Source organism: Cololabis saira, chromosome 1, assembly GCF_033807715.1.
Source record: "Cololabis saira isolate AMF1-May2022 chromosome 1, fColSai1.1, whole genome shotgun sequence".
NCBI lineage: Eukaryota > Metazoa > Chordata > Actinopteri > Beloniformes > Belonidae > Cololabis > Cololabis saira.
In genome coordinates this window covers 19624935-19643937 of record NC_084587.1, presented here as the reverse complement: position 1 = coordinate 19643937, position 19003 = coordinate 19624935, and the positions used below count along the sequence as shown (strand labels likewise).

General features: G+C 41.0%; 2 protein-coding genes across 2 annotated transcripts in view; one reads left to right on the top strand and one right to left on the bottom strand.

Annotated features, from left to right (window-relative positions):
* The window catches only part of prelid1b (PRELI domain containing 1b), a 40005-nt gene extending 32762 nt beyond the window's left edge, over nucleotides 1-7243 (top strand). The window contains exons 8-9 of the transcript XR_009782044.1: nucleotides 3695-3822; nucleotides 6302-7243. The gene's annotated coding sequence lies outside the window, so the exon portion shown is untranslated. The remainder of the gene's footprint in view (nucleotides 1-3694; nucleotides 3823-6301) is intronic.
* The window catches only part of mxd4 (MAX dimerization protein 4), a 29139-nt gene extending 18393 nt beyond the window's left edge, over nucleotides 1-10746 (bottom strand). The window contains exons 1-3 of the mRNA XM_061717440.1: nucleotides 10538-10746; nucleotides 9917-10016; nucleotides 4772-4798 (exon numbers count right to left, since the gene is read on the bottom strand). Of these exons, the coding sequence (XP_061573424.1) occupies nucleotides 4772-4798; nucleotides 9917-10016; nucleotides 10538-10607 (197 nt within the window). The 5' untranslated portion in view covers nucleotides 10608-10746. The remainder of the gene's footprint in view (nucleotides 1-4771; nucleotides 4799-9916; nucleotides 10017-10537) is intronic.
* Nucleotides 10747-19003: the final 8257 nt, after the last annotated feature.

Below are 19003 nucleotides of genomic sequence, written 5' to 3'. Positions count from 1 at the left end.
CCAGTATATCCAGGCCTCATGACTGCAAGTCGCCTGGCAAGGCAGCAACGTAACTGCAACTGTGACAGTTGAGGAAGTAGAGTGTACGTGTAGTCATGTGAGCATGTGAACGTCACACATACGCAAAACATCAAAGGAAAAAAAAGCAAAAAAAAAACATTCAAATTTTCAGGGGGCAAACATGAGATTCAAGTCTTTGAAAAAACAAAAAAAAGGATCTGGACTCCGCAGCTCAGAATCTACATTAAAATGCAGGGCTGAGAATATAAACTCACCATCACACATATAAAAGGCCTAACGCCTCAAAAGAGGAGAAAAGGGCCATGAAGGAGTTTTATCCTGCAGAGAAGAGGTCCTCTGTGAGAGGGAAGCTGTTTTTTTTTCCTGCTTCAAGGTTCTGCTGACTAAGACGCTTTTCGTGGGTGAAAAAGGAGAGCCAGGACGAGGAGAAGAAAAATAAAACACAAGATAACAGAAAAAACAGATGTGGTCTCTAGAGGAAGGGGGGGGGGGGGCAGTCGACGGGTCTCCCTCCCACTGAAACACTGGCATAACTCAAGCAGCTTGACGGGGTGCTGCCTGGCCTACGGACACACAAGCCGGCTTCTTTTCAGGGGAAAGAGTCCCCCTCAAAAGACAAATAAGTCATTCATCACAGCTGGTAGTAGATGACATTGGGAGAGTAAATTTAATTAGCGAGACAATTAGACCGTGACAAATGGTGCTCCTGCGTCTATGAAGTGTCCATGAAGGAGTGTTTCTGCACACATACCATAAGAAAACGCCTCCTGTTGAAGCTGAAACTTTGAGCATCCCTTAATACCAGAGACCTCAGAAGTTGGCTCAGAGCAGCTGATAGTATTGGGTTGGTGCGGATAAAAATAGAACGGTAAATCCCTCTTTCAATCGAGAGAGGCAGCACTGACATGACGCACGTTTGGCCTCGCTGGATTCAGATTTCTTGTAAACAGGAGGTATGTGGGAAGGTAGAAAAAGCAAGTCGTTTTGCAACTTCTCTGCCTCGCTCGAAAAGGAAACTTGTGGCGAGATGCGATGCGCACGGGCGTGATCGAGAACGGCCCAAGCGAGAAATGGGAAGGAAGCAATGCCAGCGGTGGCCAACCGCACAGGAGCAATATCGCCGACCGAAGGCGTCGAGCTGCCGCTCTGCAGCTTTTTGTCGGCCCTGCACCGATGCGGATGATGGGGGGGGGGGGGTAAAAACAGCAGCGTCACGGTGGGAGAGGGGGGACGTCTAAACAGAGCTGTCACAGCTACACTCAGACTGCTGCAGATAAGAGCGCCGCGTTGGGACGGATGACCCTGTGGGTCTCTGCACCCACCCAGCAGACGACTCCTTGTGATAAGAGGACAGAAATACGTGCAGGGTGCATCAGGAATGTCTGCCAGAGCAGCGCTGAGAGACACTGAGCAAGCAGAAGATCACAAAAATGATATTTTCCTCTGACATCTGTCTCATTATTCTTAACAAACAATCATTAAATGATTTATTGATTAGCTGACTTCCAGAAAACTCTTATCTGCAAACTTTCTGATAATCAAACGTCTGGTTATTTAATGTAATGTAATGTAATGTACTTTATTTATATAGCACTTTACAACAGCTTCAATTTATCACCAACCATGCCATGCCTTTAAGAGATAGAATCATAATCTAATATGAGTCAAAATAAATGATCTGTAAATTCAACAATGAAAATAAATAATTCTAATGAAACAGAACATTAAACATCACAAAGTGGTTTAAAAATGGACAGATTATTCAAAAGTTGGACTGGATATTGAGCCTCGTTGTTTTTTTAAATGAAAATTAAAAAAAACAGTAGCGCTAGAAGATTTTTGTATCGATACAGGAAATAAAATTCCAGTTCAGAAACCAGCCCTGCCTGTAAGATCGCATTATGCCTCTCGGCCTTTGAACCAGACATGCGTCAGTCACCTTGTCTCCCTCGTGAACGTACAACTGTACAAGGATGGCTCTGTGCCGCAAGAGGGTGAACCGAAAGATTTCAACAAAAAAAAAGAAAGAAACAACACATGACCAAACAAAGACAGTGAGTCAGGCCTGAAACAGCAGCACCTCCCCGGAGAGGCGTCGGAGGGTGTGAAGGAGGCAGAGATTCTGGAGGCGATACTGGGATTGCTGGAGATTAACCAGGGTTGGGGCTCCGAGCCGATGCTCCCAATTGGTCACTCGTTCATTGAACTGGTTGAACAGGACGACTTGTTTTGTTTTCTTTTTTTTAAATGGACGATCAGCAGAAAGTATTCAGTCAGCAGACGGTCTACAGAGTACGAACTAAAGATGTTGGAAAAAGTAACTGACTGGGAGGGACAAAACTGTGGAAAAAGGTTGGAGGGCATAAATGCCACTATTTGACTCCCTTGACACTAGGCCACAACTTTATTAACTGTAGTGCAAATGAATATAATGCCATTTTTAAGTGGTGATATTATATTTGTTTCCATTAGCCATCCTAACTCTTTTCCTTTCACAAAGAATTACTCTGGTTCACCAGGTTCAACTTTGATTTTCAGAACACAGAAGAAAATGCCTGGATGCCATGGGATAGGCAGCAACGCCTGTTACCATTAACCATTCCTGAGAGAATAAAACACGTGACGCAGGCAGGGCAACAAAAAAGCTGGCACCTGAATACCTTGGGCATAACGTCATGAAGCCCAGCCCCGTTCTGATTGGTTTGGTACATTCTGTACTGCCGGGAATGGGAGGCCTACCAGACCTGTGTCACGAAAGGGGAAATTTTCCTGAAGGGAATGGATATGGCTGGCCAGGCTACATTTCCAGCCATCTCATTTTAAATGTTTGGTACCTTTTAAAAGTAGCATTAAACCCAGCAAAACTTCAAAAGGTCCCAAATATTTCAGACCGCCAAAGACTTACAATTACAGGGGGAGAAACGTCCAGAAAACAGGATACAGGAAGAGCTTAGTTGGTTCAGCTGAGTGTCTTCAAGTGTCTGACCATGAAATTCATATGTAATACAAAGCCAGCGATCTCTCAGTGTCCTCATAACCTAAGCTCCATGAAGCTTTGCAAATCCTGTGTCCTTTGCAGTTGCTAAACAGCATCTACAATAACGTACATACACCTCCTGTTCTGAATTCAAGTGTAAGATGATAATAATAATAACAATAATTCACTGTTATAACCATGTAGATGAGTAGTAATACAACAGCCTCTATAAAATCTTGATTTAGCTTTATGCAATGGTCTGTTCCCAATACACACTCCACAGCCGTATAAGGTGAAACGTACGAAACGTACGCCTGGTTGGGCAAATGGCAGTTTCAACACTTGCGTCGTGTGTCGGACCGTAATTTGCGTTAATTCCCGTCGCAGGTGCAGACACGAATTGGCTCACTGTGTCGCAAAGCGTTCACAGCGACACCCGTTCAGTTGGTAACCTGTCATCACAAACAAGCGGGTTTTTCCGTGCAAACGGTCGCAGGGGAAAGAGGTACACAGAATAACTCGCCACTCGTCCCGCAGGATAACGCAATGTGACAGCGTTTGAAGATAATTGTTAGTATTAGAGGCCTTACATCATGGCACAGTTAATTATTGGGAAAAAATTCAAGGGTTTTACAAGTCGTGCCATCTACTGGGTGTCAAAAAGCTCTTTTTTTTTTCTTTTTTTTTTTTTTGCAGAAACATGGTGTCATAATTATGACAGGGGAAGTGAGTAAACTGATTTTGGAAGGCTTTACCAGCACTTGCATTTGTCAGTTTGGACGTCACTTCGTTGGTAACCAACCACACCCGTCGCTGGATGTGAGGTAACTGCTGTGTGCTAACACACACACACACACACACACACACACACACACACACACACACACTGCAATCATCCAGAGCCTCTCTCTCTCTCTCTCTCTCTCTCTCTCTCTCTCACTCGCTCGCTCGGGTCAGGCAGAAATATGTCCTTACTTGTTTCCTTCTACACACACACTCTGTTACTCACTCCCAGACATGTGACTGACAAAACCCCGAGCCTCCAACGTGAGTGACAGCGTGTCACACACAAGCGGGCTGAAAGATGCCTATTTCAGCGTCTGCACACATGCTGATAGTCACATCATCAGCTGTTTCCTTTTAAAAAAGGCAGTTTCTCAGTAGAGTTTGTGGAAAGTTTAAAAAAAAAAAAAGAAGAGCCAAAACAATTAGCATCAAGGCCGTCTGTTGAGAAACCTCTTTTAATTTGTAAAATCCTGCTCCCGCCGGTGGAAGTCAGAACGGAGCACAAACAGGCGCCTTTCATGCAAACGCCATGAGTTGTTCCCAAAATGAGGGCAAAAGAAAAGCTATTTGTGAGCTGGAGTGTAGTGCATGCTGGGAGTAGTCGAGCAGGATCAGTGAGTCTGTGGGCTTCAGAGTCTGCACAGAGGAAACGGCAGGACAGGTCCGGATTCACCCCGCCTCCGTTTACAGTTTCATTCTGGGCCAAGATCATAACGATAGGGTTCCCCCTACATACCAAGAAACGAGTTCTTAACCGTGAAATGGACACAGATCTAATAGACACGAAGCTTCCAATCGAAATCATCTTAGATCTTGTTTCAGACTGGAGGAATATGACCTCTGATCCAACCTGCAATGCGGGCTGACATTCACCAGAGAGGAATTCATCTGACATTTACCTGCAGCCACAATTAATTCAGCAACTATGTTCACAACTCAGAGACGCACAAGGGAATCAGAGCCACATCAGAGCAGATATCAACTTACCTGTGTTTCTCCAGCTCGTTGTGTGATCTGAAATGAGAGAAGATGAGAGTCAGGGCAGAAAGTCATAATAGTAGAAAACAACAACTTCAAATCGTTTGACGTGAGAGCTGAGACTCTGCGTAATTACGACGGTTAAACGCTTTGATGTAAAAGTGTGATGGATGAAGGAAAGTTTTGCAGAAAATGCCAAGCAAAAGATCAAATAAACTAACAGGTTTCAAGAGATCAGAGAGAGACCTTGGCTGCTCTATGTCTTCACCTTCTGCCTTCATTTGGCTCTAGGGGTTTTTGAATGCTGGAGCTGCTGTACAATGAAATGTTTTTTAAAAATGCATGAAATAAAGAGTCTTATACAGATTGCATTTTGACTCTAATTTGGACTCAATCCACAGTCTGATCCCCAATTACCCTCTCAGGAGCACGCAACCATCAAAGATAGCTCCAAAAAGCAAGACCCACATATCTGGATACCTAAATTGAAAACCGTATACATAAAAAACATCCCACGAAGATGCAAAGCGTTGTTGCTCGGATCCCCAACATCATATTTGTCTGCGACCTAGAAACTGCTTGTAAAACTGTTACGCGAGACGTTAGCGTAAAGGACTCAGGAGAACTTGTAAGCAGTTGTAGACCTCTCTGACATCGTCTTATGATAAACCACCATTGGGACAACAATAAAGAACAAAGGTGTTTGTGGAAAGGCTGCAAGAAGAAAGTCCCCGTTCCCAAAAAAGTGGCTGTACTTTGCTGAAGATCATGTGGACAAACTATATGCACTTAAACCTGTTTTATATCTATAAGCTTTTTTAATACTGTGACATTTTAAACTATTTAAGGGAATTGCATTTGTTTTATAGCATCTAAATCCTTGTAAAGATAGTATCTATTTGTGTGGACATTTTTGTTGTATCCGCTACACCCAATAGAAACAAATGCATTCTCTTCTATTCCATAAACATTAACTCTGAATAATATTAGAAAATTCTGATGAAAAATGATAAGGATACTTTTCTTTTTTTTTTACTGAATCCAAAGAGAAAGTGAAATTAAATTCAGGTTCTTAAGGCAATACAGCGAGACCATGAGACTAAGCACTCAATTAGTTCCACCACAGAAGAGTTAAAAATAAGAATTAAAAAAGACATGGCCAAGTCAGAGTCTGAGCCTTAATTAATGGGAGAGGTGGTGGAAGGACCCGAGGGGAACAGTTCATGTGAGGAAACCGAGCAAGAGCTGGAGCTGGAGTGAAGGAATGAGCTAAAGATCCTGCAGGCTGATGTGCAGAACTGATCATCAGAGAAGGCGGGTCAAGCCAGATTCTGAAAGCCAATGTTCAAAATATTTTTATAATCACATAAGTGCTATATTCGAAACATGTTGCTCAATAAATAAGCAACCATGGATGGCCTCGTTAGTTTTCAATTGTTGTGGGATTCTGGTGATGTTTTAAATCCTATTTCTGCATTATTATGTAAAATTTGCAAGCTTTTAAAATCTTTTTTTCCGTTTTTGTGTGGCATTCATCAGCGGGAGGAGGCGCCGGACGGCAAAAAATGGCTCGGAGAAAGAGCGGCATGTGCAGCACTGCTGGACGACCCCCTTCATGTCTGCAACCATGCAAACAGCATGCACCCACTGCTGTTGTTGTTGCACGCTGACTTGAGCAGCAGCGTGGACATGGAATAAAAACACACTCAGACGTCTGGAGGCCTAGACGCTCCAGAATTCCTCAGCATGTGGGCTATTCCGAGGAGAGCCCCTATTATGACACGCAGCCGGGAGGGCACTGCAGTCCATCTGAAACAGGCTCTCTGTTCATTACACCGTCATGGATACCACAGCAATAAAAACAAAAACAGCAACAACAAAGGGCCAGACTGACAACAAGCCTTTTCAGACTTTCCAGCGTTTGAGAGCCCTTGTGCTTGCGAGGCAGTGGTTCCCACAGCTGTGATGGGGAAGGCCCTAGGCATCCGCGCTACAACGCTGTTTTTGCGGCACCGGAAAAGGGTTACAGTTGACCCTATGATAATGTGGCATCTGCACAAAATCATCTCCCAAGGATGTCGCAGCACCGCCGATCTCAAAGGCAAACAAAGAGCTTTACTCCACCGTGGAGGAAGTGTTGCTATTCAAACATGTGGGGAAACGTCCCAGTCAAAGCACACGGCATGACCAGGAAACCATTGAGAGGGAGGGGGCGCAGCAGATCAACGCACACCTTTACATGTTGTGTAAAAGCATTGTGTGTGACATGCAAAACTGTCTAATGATTACAAGCCTGTAAAGTAGCTTTCCATCAGCTTTTATATAGGATAGAAAACTCCCCCTCACAACATTTCCCACTCCCAGGAGGGAAATCGAGGCTACAAAAAAGACGGAGCAGGGTTTTTCTTGTCCTTTGCGTTATTTATATTCACATATATCTTCTGTGACAGAAGCAAAGCAACAAAACTCTTGCCAATAAAATTCCAGGTCTATTTTTAGTAGCATTTTGATTCAGCAAGGGCCTGGAAGTAACCAAGGAAACCCCTTCAATGTATTTTTTCTGTACTGTGTGTACCAACAGATACCGCACTGTTACAAAACATGTTATCCGTTTTAATTTGCACATTCGAGCATCATATGAAGTGCTATAACCAGATGATGGCTGCACAAAGCCAGCTTTGTGCCTCGTAATTCCCAGTCACCCTCACCCTCAGCTTCAGCTCCAACAAGTGTCTATACACCTCACGCATCTTGTCGATGCCTAAAAAAAGCTGCAAGGAGTACATAAAAGGAGCTGAGGAATTTGCCCACAGTGCAGTCACAAGAACAAGAAGGGAAAGGCCAGCCTGAGGCTCAGTGGGCTGATGTTTGTCTCAGGGCATAGGTTTGTGTTTCAGCTGCCACACCCACCTGGTACACGTACAAAGACCCCTAGCAACCCCCAACACACACGTCATAAACAAATGTTTTCACTGTAGTGCCATATCAAAGGTTTGCAGAATGATGTGCACGATTATTTTGAACTAAAAATAACGCTTTCATTTTCACAAAACTACACAGCTTGAAAGCCTTTCTGCATGCTGTGACATAACACTCAGACTCACTGCTGCAGAAGGATTTCCTAAGAGTGGTTCCCCGACACATTACCCATCAAAACAATTTTTTTTGTTCTATTTTTAATTTTTAATTTAGAGTTTGATCTTATGATGTTCTTGGGAGAACTGTCAAAACATGTAACTTCCTAGCAGAATGGTCAGGCATTCTTATTATTTTACTCTTCAATACAAAGAATTAATCTGGTTCGTCTGGATTAAACTTCGATTGTCCGGGGGCAGCACTAACGGATGCAGAAAGTTTTAGAAAGTCCCACATACATCTCATCTATACGACATCACAGGTGTTTATAGGACAAAAGCATCCACGATTGCCCAAATGCACAAAATTAACCTGCAAAAAAAAAAAATGTGCAGAAAGTTTGACAGCCTCCAAGAGTAGATGTTTGGGGGTAGCACCCACGTACTCAATTGATTCCACTGACAAATATACGGTCGATATACGAGCCTGTCTTTAGGAACTACAGTTTAAAATATTAAACAGTTTGTCAGTTGATTTTTTTGACTCAAGAAATGTTTTTACAAAAATAGCAACTGATATCAGTGTCATTTATTTTTACCATGGAACTTAATTTTTCTGTGGGAAGGAGAATGATTTAAAATTAAGAAAATGCCAGGTCAAACAATGGATAATTATAATGTAGGTTTCACTGTTTTTCCAAATTTGACAGAGAAAAGCATACATATAAGTGAAAAAGTGAGTAATAAGTAAGTAATAGACTGACAGCACAGTCCTTTTAAATTGAAAGTGTACAATTAAATGTTAACCAGCTGATGTTTAAATGGCCTTAAACCACCCCTCCATACCGAATCGAAACTGAAACCTGCTTTTATGTAATGGAATTCCGTGGATTTCCTTACAACAGTGCAGCAAGAGAGTAACTGGGTCAAACGCAGGAGTGTCCGTGAACGTCTCACGACAACACCGCGGTGTAATAACTGGTAAGGCCGGATTTATGGTTCCGCGTTACACCAACGCAGAGCCTACGGCGTAGGGTACGCGGCGACGCACACCGTACGTTGCACGTCAACCCGTACCCCATGGCGTAGGCTCTGCGTCGATTTAACTCGGAACCATAATTGAGCCTTTAAAAGACAGCGATGAGGCCTTCAAGTGTTCTCCGTGTGTGTCTGCAACATGAGCTTCCTAACTACAGGACTTTCCCTTTAAACAGTCAAAACGCATTAAAACAAAACACACTCGGCGCATGAAGAAGATACGGATTTATGCTGCGTTCCATTTACCTCGGAAGTCGGAACTCGGACCTGGGAATGACGTCACAGCCGAGTTATCAGCGTTCCAGTTACAAAGTCGGAAAACAAGTTTGTAGTTCTCATATACCACATGAAAAATGTGAAGTACACTATAGCAGCATATATATGCTGAACAATACTTGTATATGACTGATTTAGTGTGACCAAAACTAGAAAGAAGTGCTACGAATTATTACAGAGCTCTCTTCTACTGTTTACAAACGGGGCAGCCATCTTGGAATGTGAACTCGGGGGTGGTGAAGACTCTCCCACTTTCCCAGTGGGAAATCCCACTTCGAGGGGCGTTCCAGTTGAAAATTCCGACTGGGAACTGGGAAATTCCCACTTCCGAGGACAAATGGAACGCGGCATTAAAGCTCCAAAAACAGGTGAACGCACGGCGTCCGTGCGACACAGACACACACACAAAAAAAGAAAGAAAAGGGAAAAGCGAAAGGTTAAATCCTCTTCTTCGCATGGTGTGTGTGGGGGTAGGTGAGAGTGAAACAGGACAGAGCAGAGGCAGCAGATTTGACAGTGTACGCGTGGCACTGTTTACGGGAGAGACCAAAACACAGAGCCCAGCCCAGCTCCGCTCAATGAGATGTTAAACCGACGCAGAGCCTACGCCGTAGGGCTACGCGGCGACGGTTGTAGGCTCTGCGTCGGTGTAACGCGGGACCATAAATCAGCCTTCAGTGTGCCTGAAAAGTGACGCGCAAACGTCCAGCGTGGTGAGGCTGGCGTGGATAAACGGAACAGAAAGAAAAACAAGAGTCATATTTACCTATTGTTTTTAGTTTTTCTGGAAATCGGCGAGGCTTTCGTTTTCTTTCGTGAATAGTCGCTGCTGTATGGTAAAACAGACGCATACCCGTGTTCTGCCTCTGTTGACAAGTCAAAGAAAAAGAGTGTTAGTTTACTACGATGATCATACCGAAAATTATGACTAAGTTATACAAGTTAAGAGTCAATAAATAACATTTAAACATTATCAAATGTGAATCCGTCCCAATTCGACTAATTCATACTACAGTACCGGCTTGAAATTTCAGTGCTTGCCCTTGTTTACTAATTTTCGTACATTAAAAACACACAAAAGGCACATTCAGAGTGCATTCAACACATGACCTGTGTTCGGCACATTGCGAGATTTGCTCAAAAGCATATGACATCCATAAAATAATAAATTGCAGCTATCATTTTTGCAGCGTTTGGGTCCAGTTTTTCCCCCATGCGCCTGCTCTGTGTCAGACTGAGACTTTAAAGTGACATCATACCTGCACTGGGACTATGGCAGGACACGTTAACGCCAAATAAAAGGATAAAAGTTAGCTGTCATCCCAGTTCCCCATTCACAAATTCATATTATTGATGCCGACTTGTCACTTTATCCTGAAAAAAATACCTCTGTCTCTTCTTTCCAAGTACTCTGCAGCCTCCAGCAACAGTAAGAGAGAATTAAGTTCCATCTTCATGTTGGCTCGTTATAAAAAAAATAAAAATCTATTTACACAATTGTACAGTTCATAAAATGATGGAATGACAAAGTAAAAATTTGTTTTAGAGCGATATATGTGCGCTGCTACGCTCACTCATGTGTCTGGATGACTCTAAACTACAGTAACAGCGACTAACTCGGGGAAGTGAGTGACAGCGCCGCCGTCCAATCAGAAGCTCGCGGTCCCGCCCCTTGGGTGTGTCTCCACCAATCGTTTCTCTTGACAACTCGAAGCTGCGATTTCATTGGCTGAGCGGTCATCAGGGAACTACCCCAGCAACAGCGTTTGTGGCCCGCCTTCGCCGTAGATGATTGGCTGGACGTGAACCGATGGGAAGCCTGTGATTGGCTGGGAGGGACCCTGGGCGTGTACTTCGGTTGAACCTAGGAGTAGTTGAACTTGGATGTGTTGTGGTTGCTGTCAAACTTCTACTTCTGTGCTCGGGCTGTGATTAAAAGTAGAATTAATTAATTCAGCCGGCAAGGCACTTTTATGTTCATTAGGTACTTCATATAAGATAAGAGATAATATAAGATAATCCTTTATTCCTCCCTAAATGGGGAAACTCACTTGTTAGCAGCAGTACACTTAACACACACATGCAGGGGAAGGGTAAAAAAAAAAAAAGTAAAAAAAGTAGAAAATATATATAATTACGAGATATAAACAATATATACAGTACATTGCAATGGAAGTAGAGGTAGTGCGAGAGAGAAGAAAAATGTGTGACCTCACCCCTCATTGCAAAACATAAATCACCAATTCTAACTCTAATAATTATTTCTGGCATTATCATGATATATTGTTTCATATTATTATAAGTTATGAAATCTCTTGGGATGTTAAACTATAGTATTATATTGTAATATATAATAGTATGGTGATATAATTTGGTTATATGTTATAATATTTTATACAAATTATGTTATATTAGGATATTACTATATTTATTATGCTATATTTATATGATATCATGCTACACCACTCTATATGATAATTATTTATTTGTTCACTCTCAAATCAATATTCTCAATTTATGTACCTATTTTCATCACCTTATTTACACTCAAACACGGCACGCACACACACACACACACACACACACACACACACACACACACACACACACACACACACACACATACTGATGCTGTCTTTTGTCATCGTTTGCACTGTATGTTAATAAAGAAAAAAAAAGAAAAAAAAATGTGTGTGAGCTAGACAGACAGATATTGCACATATGGTATTGCACATCTTGTTATTGTTATTATTGCACGTGTTATTGTCCGTAAAGTACTGAGAGCAGGCCTGGTTGTACAGTCTTATGGCAGCGGGGAGGAAAGATATGTTTATATGTTTATATAAACATGTAAACACTACTAGTACTGTCCTTTAGCAGACACTTTTATCCAAAGCGACTTACATCTGAGACACACACACCATGGAGCAATTAGGGTTAAGGCTTTGCTCAGGGGCCCAAGGTGGTTCATCTTGGTTGCCGTTCCGGGGCTTGAACCTCCGGATGTAAGCCCTACTTCTAATACGAGAATATGGTTTGACAGCTCAGTGTTCTTAGTTTCTGTACATTTCCTGTCCAAGTCATCATGAAAGTATTGTGTTGGTTGGCAAAACAAAGCTGAGCGTTTAAATGTAAACATAAAAAAAAAAACATGACGGACTAATTCAGTTATTATTAAAATAATCACTTAAACCAGCAAACGGTCAGGACCAGAGGAATAATGTTATCTGCCTGGTTGTCTGTCAGATCATTGTACATTCTGTATGAATAACAAGAACGTCTATCTGTCTGTCTTATTCTTGTGAACACAGTAACTCTACAACATTTCATTGTTAAATCAACTGTGGGTTTATTGTTAGATGGTAAGGAGTGGAAACTGTCATTAGGGACCAAAATGTGAATTGAAGCAGTTTTTGAGTTAGAGTATGAGGTGGCAGATAAACAACAGTCAGCATAACATTAGTACAGAGGGGACAGGAGCTACCTTGAAATAAATAGCTATTTTAAGCTTCAGATGAGATTATAAATGTAATTCCACTTAGGTGTTAGAGTGCAGACAACCCAACTTAATTTCAACTTTATATGTGTGCAAAACACATTATAACATAGACTAGATATCTTGCAAACTGCTGTCAACAGATGCAAAAGGAGGAGAGTTTATGGCCGTGGTTTCCGTAGAAATGGATCAGCATTTATGACAAATAAACAACTGTGGGAAGCAGAGGCCTTAAACACTCCCATTTTTGCATCTGATGACAGTAGTTAAAGACAAAGTTAAAATTACTTCAGTTTGTCAGCAGGAGCTCTATCCACACTATCGCTTAGATGTAATGACATTTTTGAACTTTGTCAGAGGATTAAAATAGCAATTTATTTTGACACAGCTTCATTGCTTTGTGTGCACACATTAATTGCCACTGCAAAACAAATCCTATTTTAACTCAAAACTGCTTTGATTCACATAATTTTTGTCCGTAATGAAGGTTTAATCTCCTTACCATTAAATGATAGAGCTGGGTTGTTTTGACTTCTGAATGTTCCTATATTACAATCACGAAGACTCTCCAAATGCTGCACAAAGATGAACCACTTAATGGGTTTTACGCAAAGACACAAATGTCCCCCAAGTGGCTTTTTGGAAATGTTTTGGAATTCAAAAACAAAATCTTTACACATATCTAATGATATGATTGAAATGGCTCTGCAAGCGGTTATGAGTTAGGCCTTAAGTCTGAATGGCGTACAGATTATTTGAATGAGGTGTATGTTTCTGTTTGCACATAGTCATATTCAGTTTTTAAAATTTCATATGAGGGAAGCATTCCCATCAGATCTGACGCCAAGAGAGCATGTGCAAGGTGTCATGTTTGCTGGAGCAATGGAAGCGCTTTGAATATATCAATAGAGGGAGTACAAATGTGGTTTTCTGTGCATGGCAAACAGATCATTGCTAGCAGCCAGATGTTAGTGATTAATCTGCATTCTTAAGAAATCACAAGTGCGTTACAGTGAGGAAGTGACTCTCAGTGTGATTGATGAGGCAAAAGTCCCTGAGGACCCCCACCGCAAACACTGTTTCTGTTGTATTTTCATGGTAATATATGTCACATCAGGTACTCATGGGTCCTGTTCTGCAGATAACATTTCATGTGGTGCAGCATTACACCAATTGTGGCTGTTTAGGACTACTTTGTATACTATCAAGTAACTTATTATACATTGAGCACACAGTAGATTGTTTATTTCTATGTAGCTACCAATGATGCATTATTTATTTGAAGAATGGCACTTCAACATGAATGTCAAATCTATTTAATCGAAATCAGCTGATATGTCTGTAGTTTATGCAGGGCTGCAAAAAAGACTTCCAGGATGCAGGTGATTTTATGTCATTTGGAATTTACCAAAATGTGTTTGTACTTGGTTCACCAAGCTCAATCCAAGCAGGAAACCACATTTAGCAGCAAGTCAAGTATGCAGTCAGTGTTGATCAAACACTCTTTCCTTGTGTTTTGCCAAACGTTATTTTGTAATACTTCTAACCAAATTTTTTTTTTTTCATGTTTAACAAACTTTTTTCTCTTTCGAAATAATTATAGATACAATTGAAATACAATGGAGTCCAGGATGATTTAGGTATCTACTGTGTTGTCTTTGTTACTTTTAGTTTCATCTTTGTAAAAGTTGTTTACGAAGCAAAGCTGCTTGTCAGCAAGACAATTCCATGCAATTTCGATCCATAAAATACTGACTAAAAAGTATAAAGGGATAACTATTTAATTGTGTACCCAGTGTACAGTCATAGTGAGAATATGTTTATGTATACCATTCAATTTAAGTGTTTCACAACAGTCCTGCTACTGAATTCAGTTTGATCACTTCGAATGCTGTGTTTGCTGTATTACAGTACCTCATAACTATACTGTGGGTAATTATGGAGAAGTTATAAAACCTGAGTTCTTCTTATCATGAGCCCACATACGCACTGACACTGACGCAGTGTTCTGCTACGTCTCCAGCTAAAGTCCGACTGCAGGAGGCATCAGGTTTATAAAGTCACATGAGGTGTGTGTCTCCTCAGATTTAACATTCGTCTGACCTCATGAGAGGCTAACGCATAAGAACAAACCCATGCAAGCGCACTGATCTTGACCTTGCGAGGATCTTTCATGTAAACAAGGATTCATCAACTTGAGCTTGTTGTCACTTCTGTTTTAGAAGTTCTGTTTCCCCTCTTACTGCAGTGGACTTCAGTAGGAAGATGTGGCTTTTTTGCTGATTTTACTGTAATTATCCGCCGTCACACTTTTTTTTCAAAATAAAGTGGACGTGATATTTATCAATTTGAAAGTAAATGCTGCAAAGTTTAAAAAAATCATCAAAACCATTTTGATGGATGAGAATCTCATCGTTGTCCAAACTTGATATGAACAGCCGGCAATCAGTTTTTGTGATCATATTTTCATGCAACTTTTGCATAATACAGTTTATACTCTCATTTCATTCTAGTGGTGACATTTGATCAAAGTCAAATTTGAATATGATACAGTCAAAACAGACTCCTTGCTCTCGATTTTTATTTTGCAAAACCACAATGGTACAGTGATGAATTGTCAGCTTCTTGCGTGTGCTTAGTACAGCCCAAGTCCGACCATCCTTCTGAATCATTTGAAAGGAAGTAGCTTGTGTCCCTCCTGCTGCATGTTTCTATATATAGGCTTATCATCTGCATGCTCTCTGATCATCGTGGCTCAGGCCTTGCACTGCATGTTGCCTCCAGCCTGCACAGCCAAACAGCTCTCAACTCCGTCTCTGGGTTTCTTCTTGCCCATCTATCATTCTATCTCAGCCAAGCATTTCGACACAGATGGTTTCTGATAAATGGCGTCCATGCCACAGATCTATGGTGACTTGTAGGTTACGCATTATGACTATTTAAAAAATGGAGGTCATATATTCTGCTGTGGAAGGGCTTTGCTTTCCTAAATGTTATAAATGGTATCCATTTTCTAACATTGTTTGATGGTTACTGTGAGATAAGCATAGTACACACAGTTTGTTTTGTTTGTTAGCATCACAGGGTTTTTTGATCAGCCACATATAACAAGTTTGTAATTAATTCAATGTGCAATGTACTTACACACTTCTTCGTTCACCTCTTTCTACTTCGGCACCCTTTTCAAACAGGTTGTACCACCTGTCTGAAACGGGTGCAGAAGTAGAAAGAGGTGAACCAGTTGCTAATACAGCACTAAGGTGGTCAATCTAAATGTGTTCAAAACTGGCGGTATGATAAATGGTAATCCATTATTGTATGTTAAGTTTGAAATCAGCAGATGGTTTAGCATGAAATAATCGTTTCACAAATGGTTGCTGCTCTGATGTATCTGGTTTAGTACAATTGAGTCTGATAAAATCAGCTGAATTCAAAGGTCTGTTTTAAAGGTCACATTTCTCTCTTTTAATCTGTTGCAAACTGGCAAGTAAACAAGATTTATGTCTCACAGCACTTTACTTGAATATTATCAAGCTATTAAGTGTCACATGATACAGTACAGCTTGCTCTGCAACTCTTTAAATACGCTTTCAAATAGCCTACTGGGCCGGCCGGTCTCTTTGCAAAAAGCTTCTCCGGGTAAATAGATCACAGCCATTTCCACCGGTACAAAACATACTGAACCAATCGCAATAGGGCTGGGATTGGCTCAATGCATTAACCTATACAGGGGCGTCCAAAAACCTTTATTTAAAACAATAATTTATAATGCCAACTTAGACTGACGGTTTTACTAAGTTAGAAGTTTTACTCCAACCTACAACACTTATTCACCGATCATTTCAGTTGTCTTTTCTTGATTCCACTCTGGTTTTCATTCTGCCTACATTATACAGGACTGTCTCAGAAAATCTGAATTTTGTAATAAAGTTCTTTATTTTCTGTAATGCAATTAAAAAAACAAAAATGTCATACATTCTGGATTCATTACAAATCAACTGAAATATTGCAAGCCTTTTGTTATTTTAATATTGCTGATTATGGCTTACAGTTTAAGATTACGATTCCCAGAATATTCTAATTTTTTGAGATAGGATATTTGAGTTTTCTTAAGCTGTAAGTAAGCCATGATCAGCAATATTAAAATAATAAAAGGCTTGCAATATTTCAGTTGATTTGTAATGAATCCAGAATGTATGACATTTTTGTTTTTGTAATTGCATTACAGAAAATCACAATATTCTAATTTTATGAGACAGTCCTGTATGTTTAATTTCTCTGACTACTTGTATGCCTGTCCAGTGGTGTCTGGGGTTCTAGGTCTGCTAGTGTTACTCCCTGGAAATCCATAAAAAAAATCCCTGGGAACAAAGAATAAAAAAAAGGATGGCTGCTATAGTCTATAAGGCTATAGTGTTTAGCACTGTTGCCTCACAGCAAAAGGGTTCATGGTTCGACTCCCGAGCCCAGAAGGATTCTTGTTGTGTGGAGTTTGCATCTTCTCCTCGTGCTTCTGTGGGTTTTTCTCCGCGTACACCGGTTTCCTCTTACAGTCCAGAAACATGTGTGTTAGGGTGATTGATGCTTCTAAAGTGCCTGTGGGTGTAAGTGTGAGCATGTATAGCCATGTGTCTGTATGTGTGGCCCTGTGATAGACCAGCGACCTGTCCAGGATCAACCCCTGCCTTTTGTCTGTAATGAGCTGGGATTGGCTCCAGCAGACCCCCGTGACCCTGCATAGTATTAAACCACTATAGAAGATCTATAGATGGATGGGTCAGACTATCCAAATACAGCATGAAACATGACTTTCCTGTGAACACCCATTGGGATACAAGCAGATGTAAGTTTTAAAGATGTTTGATATTTGATGTCTCAAGGTCTTTTTTTTCCCCTCTTAAAAGAAAGTTGAAAGAGGCTGAAACATCAATACTGCATCTCACAACAGCAAAATCTGTCTAATCTACTCCACAGTTACCGATAATTAGTTCTGTTTTAAGCTGAGAACAAATAAACAATGATAAGTGTTTGTGACATGTAAAATGTTGCAAATATCCACTATGAAGAAGGTTCCAGAATACCAGATCAGTTGTATATCCATCCATCCATCCATCCATCCATCCATCCATCCATCCATCCATCCATCCATCCATCCATCCATCCATCCATCCATCCATCCATCCATCCATCCATATCCACTAATTCCCATGTAATAACAGACACTGATGCATGAGGGTATGACAGCTTTAGCTATACTGAAGCTTGAGTGCACCCCCCCTCATCTCACTCAGCCTGTGTTGTTTAGCTGTTCTGTCACCTTGGTGATGAGCTCACAAGGTTCAGATGTGGTACTATAATTGTTAGGCTGAGGGTTAAAAACTGTCAAAACAACGTGCAAACAAAATATCCCCAACACATGTTTTTCTCCTCTTCTTCTTCACCCCCCAACAGGCGGCTTCAAAGTGTCGATCCTCCAGTCAAAGTTATGTTCTAAGGAAATAACCCACATTCGTTCAATATGTCACTCATTTGCAGCTGCTTTTTACATGAGGCTTCTTTGTCAGTCTCGTTGCAGTTAAAGTCAGTCATGAGTCATGAAAACATTCCTAACATCTAATTCCTTGCAGCACCAGAGTCAAAGGAGGGAGGAAAGACACACCAAGAACAGTCCCTTTGTCTTTCATTAGTTAACCTTTCAACAAAGTCAAATGGTCAAATGTTAAATCATGCATGTTTTGTGATATTTTATTCCAAACAAGGATGGCTTCCGTGGTTCAAGGTAAAATCACCTCTTCCTAAAGGTTTTTTTTACCAGCTTATTAAACCCTGAGTATGTTGGACTGTGCTTGTAGAAAATCCTACCCCTTCCATGGTTCCAGCATGACTGTTCATTGAGAAAGGTAATGAGACCAGAGAAGGAACACAGCAGATTTGAGAAATCATTTATGGCGCTGACATTAACTGTTTACAGACTGTGTTCCTGTCATCTGCACCCTTCGTCTTCCTTTGCATCCTTTGGTCCAGTTGTTGCTATTTTGGTCAGGAGTCCACTGTTTTACTTCCATGATCAGTCCGTTTAAGGCCAGTTATTAGTCTCTACACATCGGAGATGATTACAGAGAAGTGTGTATATTGTAAGGGTTGAATTATATATGTTATATGTTATTGCTGATGTGTTTGTACTTGTGTTTTAATCTTTTTTTACTAGGTACTAGCCTATTATTTCTGGCAGGGGGACTGCCAATGTAAACTAGCCTTTTGGCTACAATTGGGTACATTTACATTTTATTTTATAAAATGTTTCTTAATGTACGTTGTCCCTCTCTAACAAATAAAAATAAACTGAAACTGAAACTG